Source organism: Trachemys scripta, chromosome 9 (assembly GCF_013100865.1).
Source record: "Trachemys scripta elegans isolate TJP31775 chromosome 9, CAS_Tse_1.0, whole genome shotgun sequence".
In the NCBI taxonomy this organism is placed as follows: domain Eukaryota; kingdom Metazoa; phylum Chordata; order Testudines; family Emydidae; genus Trachemys; species Trachemys scripta.
In genome coordinates this window covers 87,966,428-87,982,373 of record NC_048306.1, presented here as the reverse complement: position 1 = coordinate 87,982,373, position 15,946 = coordinate 87,966,428, and the positions used below count along the sequence as shown (strand labels likewise).

Genomic DNA, 15,946 nt, shown 5'->3' with positions numbered 1-15,946 from the left:
TATGGAAGACCAGAGCTGACGTGTCCGTTACTAGGGTCATGGAGGGGTGAGGGGTGCTAGACCCTTCACAGACCATGCGATGGTCTAGCCACCAGCGAAGGGCTTCTAGAACTTGCTCTGGTACTGTTCCTACCGAGTCCAAGCTGTCTTGACCTGGGCGATAAGTTGAGGTGAGCCATGCCTGGAGCAGCCTGAGCCTCAGTCTGGCATGTCTGACCACATAGGTGCAGGCTGCCATGTGACCGAGGAGACTCAGGCATCCCCTTGTAGTTGTGGTGGGATGCTGCCCGAGAGACTGGATAATATCTGTCATTACTAGAAATCTGGACTCCGGCAGAATTGCTCTGGCCTGTACTGATGAATTCTATTCTTTGGGTCGGTGAAAGTGTGGACTTGTTCACGTTGAGGAGGAGTCCTAGTCTCTCAAAGATGTCTCTGAATAACCAGAGTTGGGACTCCACCTGCTCCCTGGAGCACCCCTGCAGCAGCCAGTCATTGAGGTAGGGATACACCTGTATCTTCCTCTTTTGGAGAAAGGCCACAACCACCGACACTTAAGTTCACTTGGTGAACACTTTGGGGGCTGTCAATAGATCGAATGGGAGCACCGTGAAGTGATAGTGTTTGTGGCCGACCGCAAACCTCAGGAAACGTCTGTGGGCCGGACGAATGGCTATATGAAAGTACGCATCTTTCATGTTGTGGGCAGCGTACCAGTCTCCCGGATCCAGGGAAGGTATGATCGTGCTCAGAGAGACCATGCGGAACTTCAACTTCACCATGAACTGGTTGGGTCCTCTGAGGTCTAGAATGGGTCTGAGACCTCCCTTTGCCTTGGGGATAAGGAAGTACCTGGAGTAGAATCCCTTTCCCCTGAGGAACCTCCTCCACTGCCCCTATGGCAAGGAGCAAAATTGCACCTCCTGAACAAGGAGTTGCTCGTGAGATGGGTCCTTGAAGAGGGTCAGGGAAGGGGGGTGAGGGAGGGGAGGAGCAGAACTGGAGAGAATATCCCACTTCTACCATGCGAAGCACCCAGTGATCTAATGTTATTTGCGACCAAGCATGGTAGAAGTGGGACAAATGATTCAGGAAGCACCATAAAGGATCCAGGATATTGGAGGGTACGCCGTCCTCGGGCGTCCCTTCAAAATCTTTGTTTGGAGCCCAACAATGACTTAGTTAGGCCCTGATCCTACCCTGAAGGCGGGTTTGAAGGCTTGCGCCTGTGATTTCTGCTCCTTTGCCTATAAAAATCCTGCCTCGACCAAGGAGGATATGGGCGTTGCTGTTGCAGTGATTGGGGCTTAAAGTGGTTGCAGGGTTGTGCGTCCCCAAACACTTAATGGTCGCCCTGGAATCTTTCAAACTGTGCAGCTTGGAGTCAGTCTGCTCCAAAAAAGCCCTGTGCACTCGAAGGGAAGGTCCTGCAGGGTTTGCTGCACTTCCGGGGGGTAACTCAGACGCCTAGAGCCATGATGTTCGTTGAATGGCTGTTCCTGAGGAGAGGGTACGGGCGGCCGAATCTGCTGAGTCCAGGGGCACCTGCAGTTTGATCTGTGCAACTGCTTTCCCTTTCTCGACAATAGTGGAGAATTCCATTCTGGAGTCCACCAGTATCATGTCTTTGAACTTCAACATGGTGGTCCATGAATTGAAGTTGTACCTACTGAGGATAGCCTGTTGATTGGCTATCCTCCGTTGTAGGCCGCCCATGGCATAGACCTTTCTGCCAAAAAGGTCCATCCTTTTCGCCTTCTTGGACTTGGGGGCCAGCCCTTGCTGTCCTTGACGCTCCTTCTCGTTGACTGCCAATACAACTAGCGAGCATGGCTGTGGGTGCAAGAAGAAATACTCAGATCCCTTGGAAGGGATGAAGTATTGACGCTCAACGCCTCTAGCAGTCGGTGGGACTGAGGCCGGGGTCTGCCACAGAGTTTTTATATTGTTCTGCACCGTATTGATTGGGGCAGAGCCACCTGTGATGGACCTTCGGGGGCGAGAATGTCCACCCTGGGGTTCTTGGTCTTGACAACCTCCTCCGCTTTCAACCCCATGTTGCGGGCGATTCACCTGAAGGGGTCTTGGTGCGCCCTGTGATCTATTGGAGGTGGCCCCGAAGCTGATGCCCCTGCTACAGCTTTGTCTTGGGAAGAAGACAAGGTGGCTAGTGGAGGTACTGGGTCCTCCTGTCCCTCTAAGTCTCTGACCTCCTCTTGGTCAGCACAGACTGTTGTGGCCACTACAGTCGATACCTGGGGCTGGTCCTGTGGTGGAGATGTCTCGGCCACAACCCAAGGTTAAGGGCATGGTTGGGACAGGGTGGCCTGGGATCCTCAAGGGTGGGGTCTGTCCCCAGGAGAGTGGTGTTGCCAGCATCCTGACGCTACAGACCTTGATCCCTTTGACAAAGTGCCCTGGGCTTGATGATACGCCCAGGGGTCCAAAAGGGCCATTGCACAGGGGGTTGTCAGTTCGGTGGCAGCTCCCTTTGTCGCCTCTGGGATCTATGCCGACTATGTCTTGAATAATATGAGTCGGCATTGGACTCTGAAGAGGCCAAGCCTGATCTTGAGTACCACGGCGGTGCTGAGATCCCAAGTGCCAATGCTCAGTGCCATGATTTCGGCCTTCTTGTGTGGCACCGGAGAAGTTGAGCAGTGCCGGCTCGCTGATCCTCGTTGTGGCGCCGGAGACCACCAGTGCCGAGGGTCGCTTGTGCTAGAGTCCTTCCTCAGCCCCGTGTCGTATACAGATGACGGAGCACTCCGTACGGATGCGCTTGGTGCTGGATCCTGGCACTCTGCAGCCAGTTGCTGGCGAAGAGTGGACTCCATTAAAAGCTGTTTCAGGCGGAAGTCACGCTCTTTCTTCATTCTTGGCCGAAAAGCTTTACAAATTCTGCACCTTTCCGTTTGGTGCGCCTCCCCCAGACACTTTAGGCAAGAGTTGTGGGGGTCTACTTATGGGCATAGGCTTATTCCAAGTGCTGCACGGCTTAAAGCTGTGGGCTTGCGGCATGCCCCGGAGCCAGGGAGGGGATAGGGAGTGGGGAGGTACCCCGTTCCACACCTACGAACTAACTTTATACAATAAACTACTAATAAAACTAAACACCAATTAAATCTAATAAGAAAAGCTAAGGGAGCATTTGCTGAGCGCTGTTCCAAAGACGGTAAGAAGGAACTGAAGGGGGGTCAGGTCGGCAATGTCCTATATTGAGCGCCATGAAGGCACCACTCCAGGCGGCTCCCTAACCAACCCGATAGGAGCTGCTAAGGGAAAAAGTTTCTGACGACTGTGCACGTGGCACACGCACACTTGACTGGAATCGCCAAGAACAAGCACTTGAAGAAGAATCACTGATATAAGGCAGGGGTGTCTGTTGATCCAAATGAGAATTGTCTTCTAATCGTTAATACTGTCACATGAAAATTTTGTATGTATAGCAGATAGGCTGAATTGCCCTACATGTACTTTATATTTTATTATACATGTCTGATTTGCACTACATATCTTGGAAATATAATAAGGGATTTAGCAAACTGGGTTCATTATAAATGATTCTGCACATTTCTCTGCTGCCTGTCATAAGCACCTGGCTATATTAAGAACCACAGGCCAAAGGCCAGGAGATCTTATAGCTTTAAACAAGGCGGGTGGGGGAGTACCTGTCTCACCAGATGGGCCTGAACCTGCAGGCATACTCAGAGAATGTCTACCAGCTGTTACCAACCAGCCACCTCATCAAGTGGGTGGAGGCAGGCCACTAATAGGTAGAGGGACAGCAGAACTATACAGAAGAAAGCTGGGGGCACAGGGAAACATAGGGCAAGTGTGAGAGGTATTAAATGTGAGCAGGAGAGAGAGAAATAGCTGTTAGGACATTGGTCTCTAAGTCAGTTCAGCTGCTTAGGTGCCTTATTTCAGGATAGGGTTCACAGCTGAAGACCCCAAACAGAGGGAGGTGTCTGTCTCTGGCCTGTCAGCAATGTAGGTGCCTAAACCCCTCTCCTCCACGTTTTACTCCTGGTTAACTTCAGTAGCTTCCCCCTCAGCTGGCTGGCTTGTGAAAAATGCCTTCTGTAGGTGCCTAACTCTCCCTGTGTATTGTATGGGGGAGCCAGGGTACTTCGCGTGGGGCTGAAAATTCCACTGAGTGGCAGTTGCCTAGGATTTAGGCATTGCAATGCTGAGTGGAGCAATGCCTAAGTATCTTTAAGGATCTGCCCCATGTGCCTTTTTTTCCCATCTTGTAAAATAAGGATAATGGCACTTATGATCTTTTGCGAAGTGGTTTGATCTCACTCTGAAACATGACAAGTGTACAGTACTTCCCCCCCCCAACACACACACTTGAGACTTATACTGGAATTATTTACATGATTCTATCACTAACACTTTAGAAAAAATGTTCTTTGCGGGGGAATAAATGTTCTTTGAAATCATTCCTTCCATTAAATAAACATAAGTTCAGCACTAATGACCACTATGTCAACCAATGGAATAATGGACTGCATACACAATCAGGAGCTATACCTTTTTGTTTTCATATTTGTTCAGTTGCTACATTGGTTGATTTTATTCATAATGTTTATTAAGTAAAGCAGGAAGCAACTGTGAAATTATACCAGCTGTTCCAGGCAGTCTATTGAAAACAGACTCCAGTTGATTTGCATTGCTTGGATTATTTTGTCCTGCTCTTTGTCTGTAAATGAGAAAGCTACAGTATAACTCAGTGTACAATGCAGCCTTGCACCATTTTATTCTGTTCTCCTCACAAACTTTTCAAGGCACATGATCAAAATCAATGATAAACTGAGTTCAGCAGTAAAGCACATACATACCAATGTGCACAGTAATAAAATGAAATTTGACTTCCAAGTATTTTACAAAGGATGATTCGTACATCCTCACAGTGCCCCTGTATGGCAGGTAAATAACTACTATATTACTCTCATGTTGCAGAGAGGTTAAGACTCAAATTCTCCTTCAGTCGTATGACTTGGAATGGAGTTGCAAGTCATGCCTCTAACTTGCAATGGTGCCGGATAGGTTGACAGAGAAGAACTTGGCCCTATGTGGTTTGACTGGTGCCATAGAATGAGTCAGTATCAAAGCTGGGATTAGAATACAGGAGTTTCTAGTTCCCAGTTCTGTACATTGAATAGAAATGATCCCCTTTTTGTTCTGGATTCAAAAGGTTTAACAGCTGCTTTAAATAGTAAGGTACCATGTGAATGAAAAATGTTGAACACAAAAGCCTATAGTTCTGTTCTTAATGCTAGCAATGGAGATAGGAACCCTTTAATTAAAAAACAAAAAAAACCCACAAAACATAATGCTACAATGTTTGATAATCCAAAATATTACAGCCTAGAGTAGCTACTAGATTTTATCTTTTTGGATCATAACTGTAGAAAGACTCTCCTTACATTGGATGGTTGATAAATATGCCTCAATAAGGACAGCACAAGTGAGTTTATAATTCCAAGTAGACCAAGATCACAGAGGGCTAGGGGATGTGTGTGACAGCACCCCTTAGCTTGAAGTAATAATAGCAACCTAATGCATGGTTTCTATCATGCAGAGGGGGTTACAGTTTTGTCTAATGGTTTTCAGCACCATATTATTAAAAATTGTTCCAGCACCTCTGCAAGTGTTTCTGGGATTGCTGTTAAGATGTACTAAAAGGCATCAGATATGAAACTCAAGTCAACCATGTAATTAGGAATTATTTAAAAAGCCACACTAGCAAATGAACATGCTGCCTCCAAGAGAAATGGGCTTTGGCACCAATCTCTGACCAATTATAAAGCAGCATTTGCTGACTGTCCATCAGAGGTGGAGGCAGAGTGGCTGAGATGCAGGAGCAGGTACAGATCCTGATCTCTGCTACACTGAAGACAGCAGAACTACTCTGGATTGATACCAGTGTGATTCCAAATTTAATTTGGTTCCAGCTAAAGAGATGTAAAAAGTTTAAGCATGTGGGGTTTCCAGAGGTCTGACAGTAACAATATTCACATAAAATCTTTCAACCTGAAGGTTTCCAATACAGCACTCCTAAAACACATCTGAAAATAGGATGAAAGTCTCAGTAGTCTCACAATGGCAGCAGGGAGGGAGAGGGGATAGTTTGGTTAAGACTATGGATCTAATCCAGTTCCCATGGACTTCACTAGAAGTTGGATCAGGCCTCAACTGGGGCAACAACAAAGACTTTAATATTTAAAATATTTATATGAGAAAATCTAAGATACACATCATGGTTCCATTTGTCTAATATGTATTAAAATTCTACTAAATTTCTAGTAATCATATTTGCTCAGTTTCCACAGCTGCTAGTAAGCCTCCCCCACACTGCCATACTCTCTAATGCATACAGTACAGATTTGAGAATGAATTGATTGAATATTTGAGTCTTATACATTACCAGATAAAGATCTGAAAAAAATTAATGTGCACTAGTTGATAGAGAAATTAAGTTGAAAATTCTCATCTACCCTGTACCCAGAGCAGGTTTTGGTATAACATCACCTCTAGATGTTAACCTGCATAGTTTTCTGCTTAAGTTTAAAATTTTGAATAATTTATTTTCAAAATTGGTTGAACTAATGGTAATCACATTTTATCAGAAAAGAGTAACTTTATTACACTTGTTATATAGCTATGGGGAGAAAAATCAATGAGACCACTAACATTTTATTGCAATAAGGAAATTTTAATAGAGTAACTGTTTAAATGTTCCACTAAATATAAATAAAATTGTTCCCATTAAAGTCATCCTACTAGACAGCATATAAGTTACGAAGTTTTAAGTCAAAACCAGTAAGGGGAGTAGAAGCAACTTACTCTGAAATACTTTGATTTTAAAAGTAGCCACATATCTTAAGAGAACTAATGCTGGTCAGTACCTTTATTATTTCCATATCTATGTTTTGGACCCTGTGTCTGTTTTGGAAGTGCATATGCAAAATGTCACATGTCCACTGATTCTTTTTCTCTTTAGTTGTTGCTGGCATATCAAATTGTAGCCACTCATCTCCTATCTAACCCTAAAATTTTTAAAACAAGTACAGTGAATTTAGTATTTGTGGAAATGTCTAATAGAACTGGGCAATGAAATGCTTTATGTCCACAGAACAGCTCCCAACAATAGTGCACCCTTTCTTATGTTACCCTGTCAATGTGTCTCAGAGCTGAACACTGCAAATTAGGGTTAAGGGTAATCAGGAGTTCAGTGTGTACATGAGTTGGATGTTCCAGCCACTTCACGAAGTTCTTTTTTAAAGATGTTATATGAACCAATGAAGTTTGGGAGTCAGTGGATTAGAAGATAGTTCTATTTCCGTGCCTAGTTAAGCTAGGAATTCTCTTGCCAGGGTTGACAGGGGTTTTGAGATCTAGACACCTGCGTACTAGGAAATGGACTGCCATCACAAGCTCATTTCAAATAGGTCATTGCACAGACAGCAGGTGACAGCTTTACTAAACAGTTATTTAATAATATTATTGCAATTTAGAATGATTAAACTTAATTTTCTCAACAGGATAATTAAGATGTCATTTCATTTTAGCTGGGGAAATAGAGATAAATTCATTGCCCTAAAGGCTTCAAACGCGGGTAGCCCAATTGTTTATTACTTGGAAAAATGCTGGACCTTATTTTCAAATATTAGTAAAACCATCTTCAACTTATGTATTACACACTTGTTTGGTTTGTTTTGTTTTGTTGTTTTACACACGTCAAGTGCTGTTCTCCAACTGGCTTTTAAAAACTAGATAGAGGCCAAATGTCTGTCTTGATTTTAATTCACTGAAATCAATGGAAGTTTCACCTGAATAAAGACAAAATTTAGCTTCAGTGTAGACTACAAAATGGTTTTACCACCCTGCATTTTATAGTAAAAGCAAGGGTTCCGTGCTGTTCTTGCTCATCTGAAAGAAAGATGCATGTGTACCATTTTATATATGATACTAGTGGGTGTTTTAGGGGGGTACTGAGATACATCACAGAACCAAATAGCTAAAGAGTGTTGTACACAAAGGACTGCAGTTCAGTTCCCAATGCTAGCAATGGAGATTGGCACTGCAAGCATGGTAGATATTAGCTTCTGCCTGAAGGCAGTATGTTGTTGCTAAACTGAGTGGAGAGAAGATTTTTGATCCAGTGTACTATCCCATTACACATGCACATCTTAAGGTAGTGGATGGTAGTGATGGATCTGTTAAAACAAGTCACTGTAAACAGCAATAACACACAAATGTCAAAGTTTGCCAGGGAACAGGTTAATAAAAATTTCTTCCGTATTAATAGAAAAATGCGTAACAGATCCAATCTCTGTTCCCCATACAATAAATATTCAGAAATAGTATGCAAATTAGACCTTATCAATGCACATGTAAAATGTATATATTTGCACAGTCAGAAAAATTAACATCTTCATTCAAAACACTGGTAATGGGAAAAAAAATTCAAGAAATTTTTTTTGTCAGCTATTGAAAATTCAAGCAATAACTAGCATTCTTTCCTCACAGTGGTGTCAGGGAGGAATAATATCTGTATTCACTATTTCAGTTCGTCTGAAATTGAACGATTCAGAGGAATTATGTCGTCTTAACTTTTTAAATGCTTATATAACTAAACACAAAATATCCTCCAACAGTCTAGCAAATAAGAGATGTGTGAAACAAACTGAACATTCAAATTGCTTCAGCAGTTTTAAAAACAATTTGATCTTGGTCATCTTTTGAATTAGCTTGTTATCTGTACTTCTGAACAGGTGAATACTCTCAAGATGTGCCTACTCATCAGTTTATATAATACTCCAGTTTCTGAATACAGAAAATGTTAAGATTAACATTAAGGCATACAGACAGCTGTGTTATCTGCTTTTGTTTAATAAGGATCAATTTACTCAGTCAAATACATGGAATGTTGGCAGGAAACTACAGCTCCTGGGACAAATCTACCAATCAAACAGATTCTGTGAGGTCCTCCATCTTGCATTTCTCTAATAAACACACCCTGAAATGGCTTCAATTATACAAATTGAAATTTGGATAAAACTTCTAAATAATAAGTAACAGTTTAAAAAAAAAAAAGGGTTGCTTTATTTTAAAATTACGTACAGAATAATTTCTTCTTGAATTATGATGGTGGGGGAAGTGAGGGGGAAAAGAAGACAGCCTTAGTTTCCAAACTATGCTGTTCCCTTTGCCTCCTCGAGATGACATCTTTCTCTGAACCAGATGTACAAAACAGTTTGGATTTCTTAAGTTGGTGGTACACAATTTGTACACAACTGAAAACACTGCAGCCAAATAAGCACTACCAGCTTGTATGTCTAGCAAAATACTTTAACATTACCTTCTGCTAAAACTAGTTGTCTTAAAGTTCTTTCTTACAATTTTATAAAGATCAAGAAAAATGTTGAGAGAGCCATGAGCTAAGAAGTGCTTTACTTAACTAGCTATCAAATGAATATACTAGGAATAATGTGAGATTTGGTCATTCAACTTTTACCATTTTACAAAGCTATTTTGAATAGGCTATACTTACTGAAAAGTTATGCAAGTACCAGAAAATGACAATAGGGAAACTATGTTCTTCGGAAGGTTTGAGGACTATCTAGACAAATTATAGGATCTGACAGAAAACTTGTCAAATTGACACAACTTTTGTAAATGTGTATTAACGACTTCAGATTGTACCAAGTAATCAAGCTAATAGTTTTTTTAAAATGAAGAAACTAGATATAAAACTGTTTGGATAACGTGTATTTCAGCAAACAAATGGAAAGAATGTTACTGTAACTACATTTTGGTGATCAGCCAATGAAGAAAATCCAATTGTTTTGCACATATTCAGTCTCAAAACTAGTGAGTTAGGATTTTTCATGTAAAGGCCTAGTTTCTTCTTCTTCTTCCTCCTCCTCCTCCTCTTCCTCTTCCTCACAATCTCCTTCATCAGTTTGCTGTTCAAGTTCCTCTTTTGTGATCATTTCAAAATCATTTCCATTTCCACTACTATGCTGGGATCGGTCATCCTCACGCCTATCACTGTCTGTGTCTGAATGCCGCTCCCCTCCAGAGCCATCTGCTCCTGAGTTGCCTGTTGCTTCGACTTTTCCATCCTCATCTTCCTTTTTCTCACTATCTGATTTCTCCTCAATGTCAGACTTCAGCTGCTTTTTGGACTCTGATTTCTCCTCTTTCTTTGAGTCTGCTTTTGGTCCCTTGTATTCGTGTGTGTACAAGGGCCTGAAGGAGTCAATGAAACCCACGTCTGCTGTCAGATTTGGCAAAAACCAGAAGTGATGCCTTCCTCCAGTTATCAGCCAAATAATAAGGAAGAGAATGCAGCGGGCTGTGAGGAGAGAAAGTCCAAATATTTTATATAAATATTTACAACATATAACAACTGTGTTCATTAGATGCCTCTCCCCTGCTGTACTCAAAATCAAGTTGAGGACAGACAAAAAACACAAAATACAAATGAAACCAAATCCTGAGCTGGAAGGATGGGTCTAACAGTGTGTTCTGATACTTAATGGTGGTGATCAAGAAGTAGGCAAGGGGGAGAATTAAAAGGTGCCATCTTTCAACACCCTCCCAAAAACAAAAGTCTGATACAAGGTTTGATGATAAAAGTTAGAAATGGTAAAGAGCTAATAGACAGAAGAGTCTATTCCCCTGCAATAGGATACAATCATTTGATCTTAGCCAAAGACCAAGTTTTCTCTATTAGTTTGTAAGTCTCCATGAAAAATAAGAGGGTCAGTGATCTCCCATCTGCATTTTTAAGCATTGTTTTGCTCAGTTACACACCATGCAAGTCAAAAAGAAAGCTTGATTACCTGCATCCAGCTCCTCAAAGGTAATTAAGCTCCTAACTTCCACTGATTTCAGATGTGAGGATCTGGGCCCAAATCCTTAACAGGTGAGTCATGTTCTCAGTTTTATTTCTTTTGCAAGTGTCTGTGTTGGTCCTGAGCTATTCCTTTAGGGCATTGCATCTAATTCTGCCTAGAAGGCAGGTGGTCAAAATGCAGGCCTCTGATATCAAGATGCAATGTGACTCAAGCTGTTTTACTTTCCTTTGTATTCTATCTACAAGCAATGCCCATAAGTTTATAAGTAGCACACTGTTTCTAGGTCTGGTGATTCCACTTCTGCCAAAAGCCCGAACTGGCTTTTCAGGAGGAAGCACTGCCTCTAATTTGTAGATTTGTAGATAATTTCCCCCTCCCTGTTGTCTCAAACTTTTTCTCTTCACTTTGGCCACTGTTTCTCCTCCAGTTTAAAGACCCCACCACCGTGGCCACCTTTCTCATCTCTCAACCTTACTAACATGTCTCACAGTAGAGCTGCTGCTACTATCTAGTGCCTAAAACAAGAGTTTTAGCAGCAAGAGAGGTCTAACACGAACAGTGGACCAGAGAGCTCTGATAAAACAGAGGGCTTGTGCTGTCCTAAGGACATTGATCTCCACTATGCAAGATCAAGAGTGCACACCCTGGTGTAAGCCTGCAGCCTGAAATGAACCCTGAGGAACACTTTTTTCCAATGCCACAATAGTGACATATAGTGGCCATTAAGGAATTACTCACATAAAATTAATCTATGGCGGTGGTCCCCAAACTTTTCCTCTCGTACCACCCCCCACCCCCCTTACCAGTAATGGAATGTATCCACAGTCCCCTGGCCAGGAGCAGGAGCAGAGCCAGGGCCAGGAGCAGGGCTGTGGTGGGGAGGTCAAGCCGGGGCCGGGAGCAGAGCTGAGGGCAGAGTGGGGCTGGGTGGCACTTTCTTCCCTGTGGGAGCTGGCCTGGGCCCCCCCAGACATTCCTCCACACTTCCCAAAGGGGTGCATGCCTCACAGATTAGGGACCACTGGTCTATGGCTATTTTAAAGAATAGGGGTAAAAGTTTCAAAAGTTAAGTTGACAGACAGATTTAGGAGCCTAAGTACTTATTCCACTTTTACAATTAGACAGGGTTCTAAGTCACTTAGACACTTCTGAAAATTGTACCCTGCTTGTCCTGTTCATCTAACTTCTATTGAAAACAAATGAAACTTACCAACAGCAAGGAGGAGAATACTGGCTACGAAACAGCCTGCGCCTACGCTGAGGTAATAAACACCTACTCGCATCTCTGCAGGCCAAAGTGGGAAGAGAGTTGCAGCTATAACCGCAATCACTAAAAATGAAGATAAGAGTTTGAGAAACATGGATAAGATACCAATTAAAGGGCTGTAGTGGTCTGGTGTTGTTGCATGTAGTAATGTTCGTACAGCACTTTGACCAGGCATCAGTAGTGTAGTAGTGCACCACTGAGCACAAGTGGCGCCTTGTCAATTTCTTGGCGCCTTTGTACTCGCCCGGGGGAGCAATTAAAAAAAAAAAAAAAAGGTGCCACCCGCTGCGGTGCTTTTATTTTACTCACCCGGTGGCGCTCCACGTCTTCGGCGGCAGTTTGGCGGCGGGACCTTCACTCGCTCCGGGTCTTCGGCAGCATTTCGGCGGCGGGTCCTTCAGTGCTCCTGAAGACACCTGGAGTGAGTGAAGGGCCCGGAGCGCTGCCGGGTGAGTAAAAGCGCCGCAGCGGGTGGCGTCTTTTTTATCGTTCCCTCCACCTGGCTACGCCACTGCCAGGCATTCCCATTATTTGATTGCCATTCAGAAACAGAGTAGGATTTCTGTTGGCCACAAATACACATATATAAATTACCAGCTTAGGCCATAAAAACCCAACAGAACATGCTTAAGTTTGGAGAGCAAGTGAATATCCCCACCCTTTCATTTTTTGCTTGTTTTTCAGTCCCCACCCTCACCCCCTTTGTCTTCCTTACAGTTGTGCAGTTTCTGCCCTCCTGCTATTTGCTGAAGTCTTCAAGATTGCATAAACACATAACTGGCTCCCAACACCACTTTAGAAGCTAAGCACATTACCTTTCAAAGCCCTAAATATATCATGGTCATATAAATGATATCATCTCCATAGAGAATTGTGCTGATAGAGAGAGGATATGAACATGGAACTGGGAGCCAGCAACTCCTACATTCTAATGCCAGCTCTGACACCTGACTTACCCATGTTGCCTTGCCTTGGCAAGTCACTTCACCTCTCTGCCTCAGTTTTCCTCATCTTATAATTGAAATAAACAATATTTACCTACCTCAGAGAGGGTTTGAAAAGATGATTTGTATAATTCTCAAGATAAAAAGCACCATATAAGTAATAAGTATTCCCTGGTAAGTGTAGACAGAACCCAATATACAAAGCATACCGTACACAACATTCCCACCAGTTGTAGCATGTAACATGGTTAGGACCTCTATATACTGATCAAAAATATTTATCCATCTACCTTAGGTATTTCCAAGATGCCCATCACCATAGTGGTTAGGCATAAACTGTCAACATGATTCTTTAGAAAGGTGCTACCATGATTTCTAAACTCAGGGAAGTTGGGTGCCTTTTAGGCCCTAACTTTTTCCATTTCCCCATTACACAGCAGCAGCTAATGAAGAAGAATAGACCAGTGTGTAAACATTAAAATTGGTCTAGACTGGAAAAAAAAAAAAATTGCTTGGGCCAATGAGCTACATAAATAATATTGGGAGGTAGACGGGAAAGGGTATCAATTATTAGTGTTCAGTACCTATTAAGGACACGATCTATTAGTGTTAAGTAATTGAAATCTACAGATCAGTTAGTAGGTGTAACTGTAAGTTAGGTGCAAATTGATAAAAATGTTAATTCTGTGTCTGAATATGAGAGAATTAAAAGGAGCCTCACTATTCTGAGGTTTTTACTGCATGCACCTTTTCTCTCATTGGTACCAAGGCTGAAGCAGGTATCAAATTAGAACAAAGTGTAAACACTAAAAGGTTTGTCCATGGGAAAGAGACAGATGTCTTGAGGAACATTAACATCTATTCTTACTTACCAAGAACAAGTCCCATGGCAAATGTTTTAAAATGAACTGGGTCATAGATCCACACATACACCTGCAGTAAGAATAATCAGGTTAAAATTAACAAATTATATTCCCAAATAAAGATCTTTGGTAAGAGCTTTCAGATTCGTTTCCTCACCTGCATGTTTCTTTATTACCATATTTCTCTAGTACTATGTTACATTCACCACCAGGTGCCACTCTGCCCTCCAACTCAGCACTGAACCATGGTACAGCACTGTGGTGAGGGGCACTGCATTGCTGGAGGTTCTGTATTTTTGGATGAGACATGAAGTCTATATCAATTCTGCTCAGTGAAGTAGCTGCAGAAGCAGATATATAACCTTGTCACTACCACCCCTTTAAGCCTACACAAATTGCCTCAGCAATGCACGGATCTTAATCTGACTCAGTGAGCAGAAGGCCTAAGCACAGTATTTTTACTGGAGAAGGATGTATAATATAAATATTTAATATTACACTGGTGCCATATCTTGTCATGCACAAGGATGAAGGCTGGGAGCTTCCAGCATCTGATGTATGCTCTTATTAGAATATATTGCTCACACTCTGGTGTGTGTTGGTGCCTTTATTTAAAATATTTTAATGATTTTAATGACTTACTAGTATTATTTACTCCTGAGGGCATTCTGTGCCCAAAAAATTAAAAATTCTGCGCACAGTATTTTAAAGTTCTGCAAATTTTATTTGTCAAATAAATGTGGAGGCTCCAGCATGGCTTTGGGAAGCACAGGCCACTGGTTGCACAGAGGTGGGAGATCATTGTGCAGCTCCCACCCAGGAGACAGACTCAGCAGTAAGGCTGCACCCAACCCTTACACTGCACAAGGACTGGGCCTGCCCCAGAAACACCCCAGGACCATGCCCCTCAGTGCCACGTGCACCAGGTGTGGGCAGGCAGTCTCAGCAAAGCAAGATCCAAGTGTGGAGGGGTTTGGTGTGGTTTGAGAGGGTTCTGTGTGGGGCATTCTGGGTGCGGGCGGCTCAGTGGGGGATCTCGGTGCACAGGGGATCTTGATGCACAGGCACTTTTTGGGGGATTCTGGTTGCAACAGTAATGGAAGTCTGCAGGGGGTCCAAGTGAAGGTGGTTGGGCTCAGCAGGGTGGGGATCCGGGTGCAGGTGGCTTGTTGGGGTAGTCCAGGTGCAGGGGGAGTGGGACTTGTTGGGATTCTGGGTGTGGGGGAGTGAGGCTTGGCGGGAAGGTCTGGGTATGAGGGGGTCTGGATGCATGGGGGTTGTGTGGATAGGGGAGCTGTTCCCTGTACAGTGATCCCTTCCCCTGCAGCTGAGGAGCGATGGGTGCAGGAAGCGGGGAGTTTGCAGAGCTTCCTACAGCCAGGGGAGAAATTTGTGGGTAGGTCTAACACAGTCCCAGATGCCATGCAGGGGAAGAGGAAGTCCTCCCCAGCCCAGCTGGGACTAGCAGTTGAGCCCAGTGCAGGATAAGAGCCACCAGCTAGGTCTTCCCCAGTCCCGCCCTCTGCCCCACAGTGATTTACCTCTGTGCCAGCTGCCCTGGGCACCCAAAACATACTGCTGGGGAGAGTCGCATGACCGCTCTTGTGGCTTCCCCGTCAGAAAGTCATTTTTTCTGCAAGGAAGAAATCTGCGGGGGACATAAATTCTGTGCATGTGCAGTGGTGCAGAAGTCCCCCAGGAGTATATTATTTTCCATTAATAATACATAGCCCTTTACACTTTCAGCCTCTTACAAACATTAATCCTCATAGCTCCATCAGAGGTAAAGAAAGGAAAGTTACTTTCACCTGGCTTAGTTGAAAATACCAGTTAGCTGTGTATTTCTACTTAGGACTTGAAGTTTAGCATGAGACTGGCATAAACTTCCCTAGCTCTCAAAGACTGACATTTTCTGGTGCTGGTAATTGTGTCTCATTTACTGACCAACCAGTGGTGCCTCAATGTCCCACTTGAGCATTAATTTGTAATGCTTTA

At 43.3% G+C, this 15,946-nt stretch overlaps 1 protein-coding gene across 1 annotated transcript in view; it reads right to left on the bottom strand.

The window, feature by feature from the left end:
* Positions 1–6,703: 6,703 nt before the first annotated feature.
* The window catches only part of SEC62 (SEC62 homolog, preprotein translocation factor), a 31,710-nt gene continuing 22,467 nt past the window's right edge, over positions 6,704–15,946 (bottom strand). The window contains exons 6-8 of the mRNA XM_034781220.1: positions 13,961–14,021; positions 12,088–12,207; positions 6,704–10,372 (exon numbers count right to left, since the gene is read on the bottom strand). Coding sequence (XP_034637111.1) covers positions 9,891–10,372; positions 12,088–12,207; positions 13,961–14,021 — 663 coding nt within the window. The 3' untranslated portion in view covers positions 6,704–9,890. The remainder of the gene's footprint in view (positions 10,373–12,087; positions 12,208–13,960; positions 14,022–15,946) is intronic.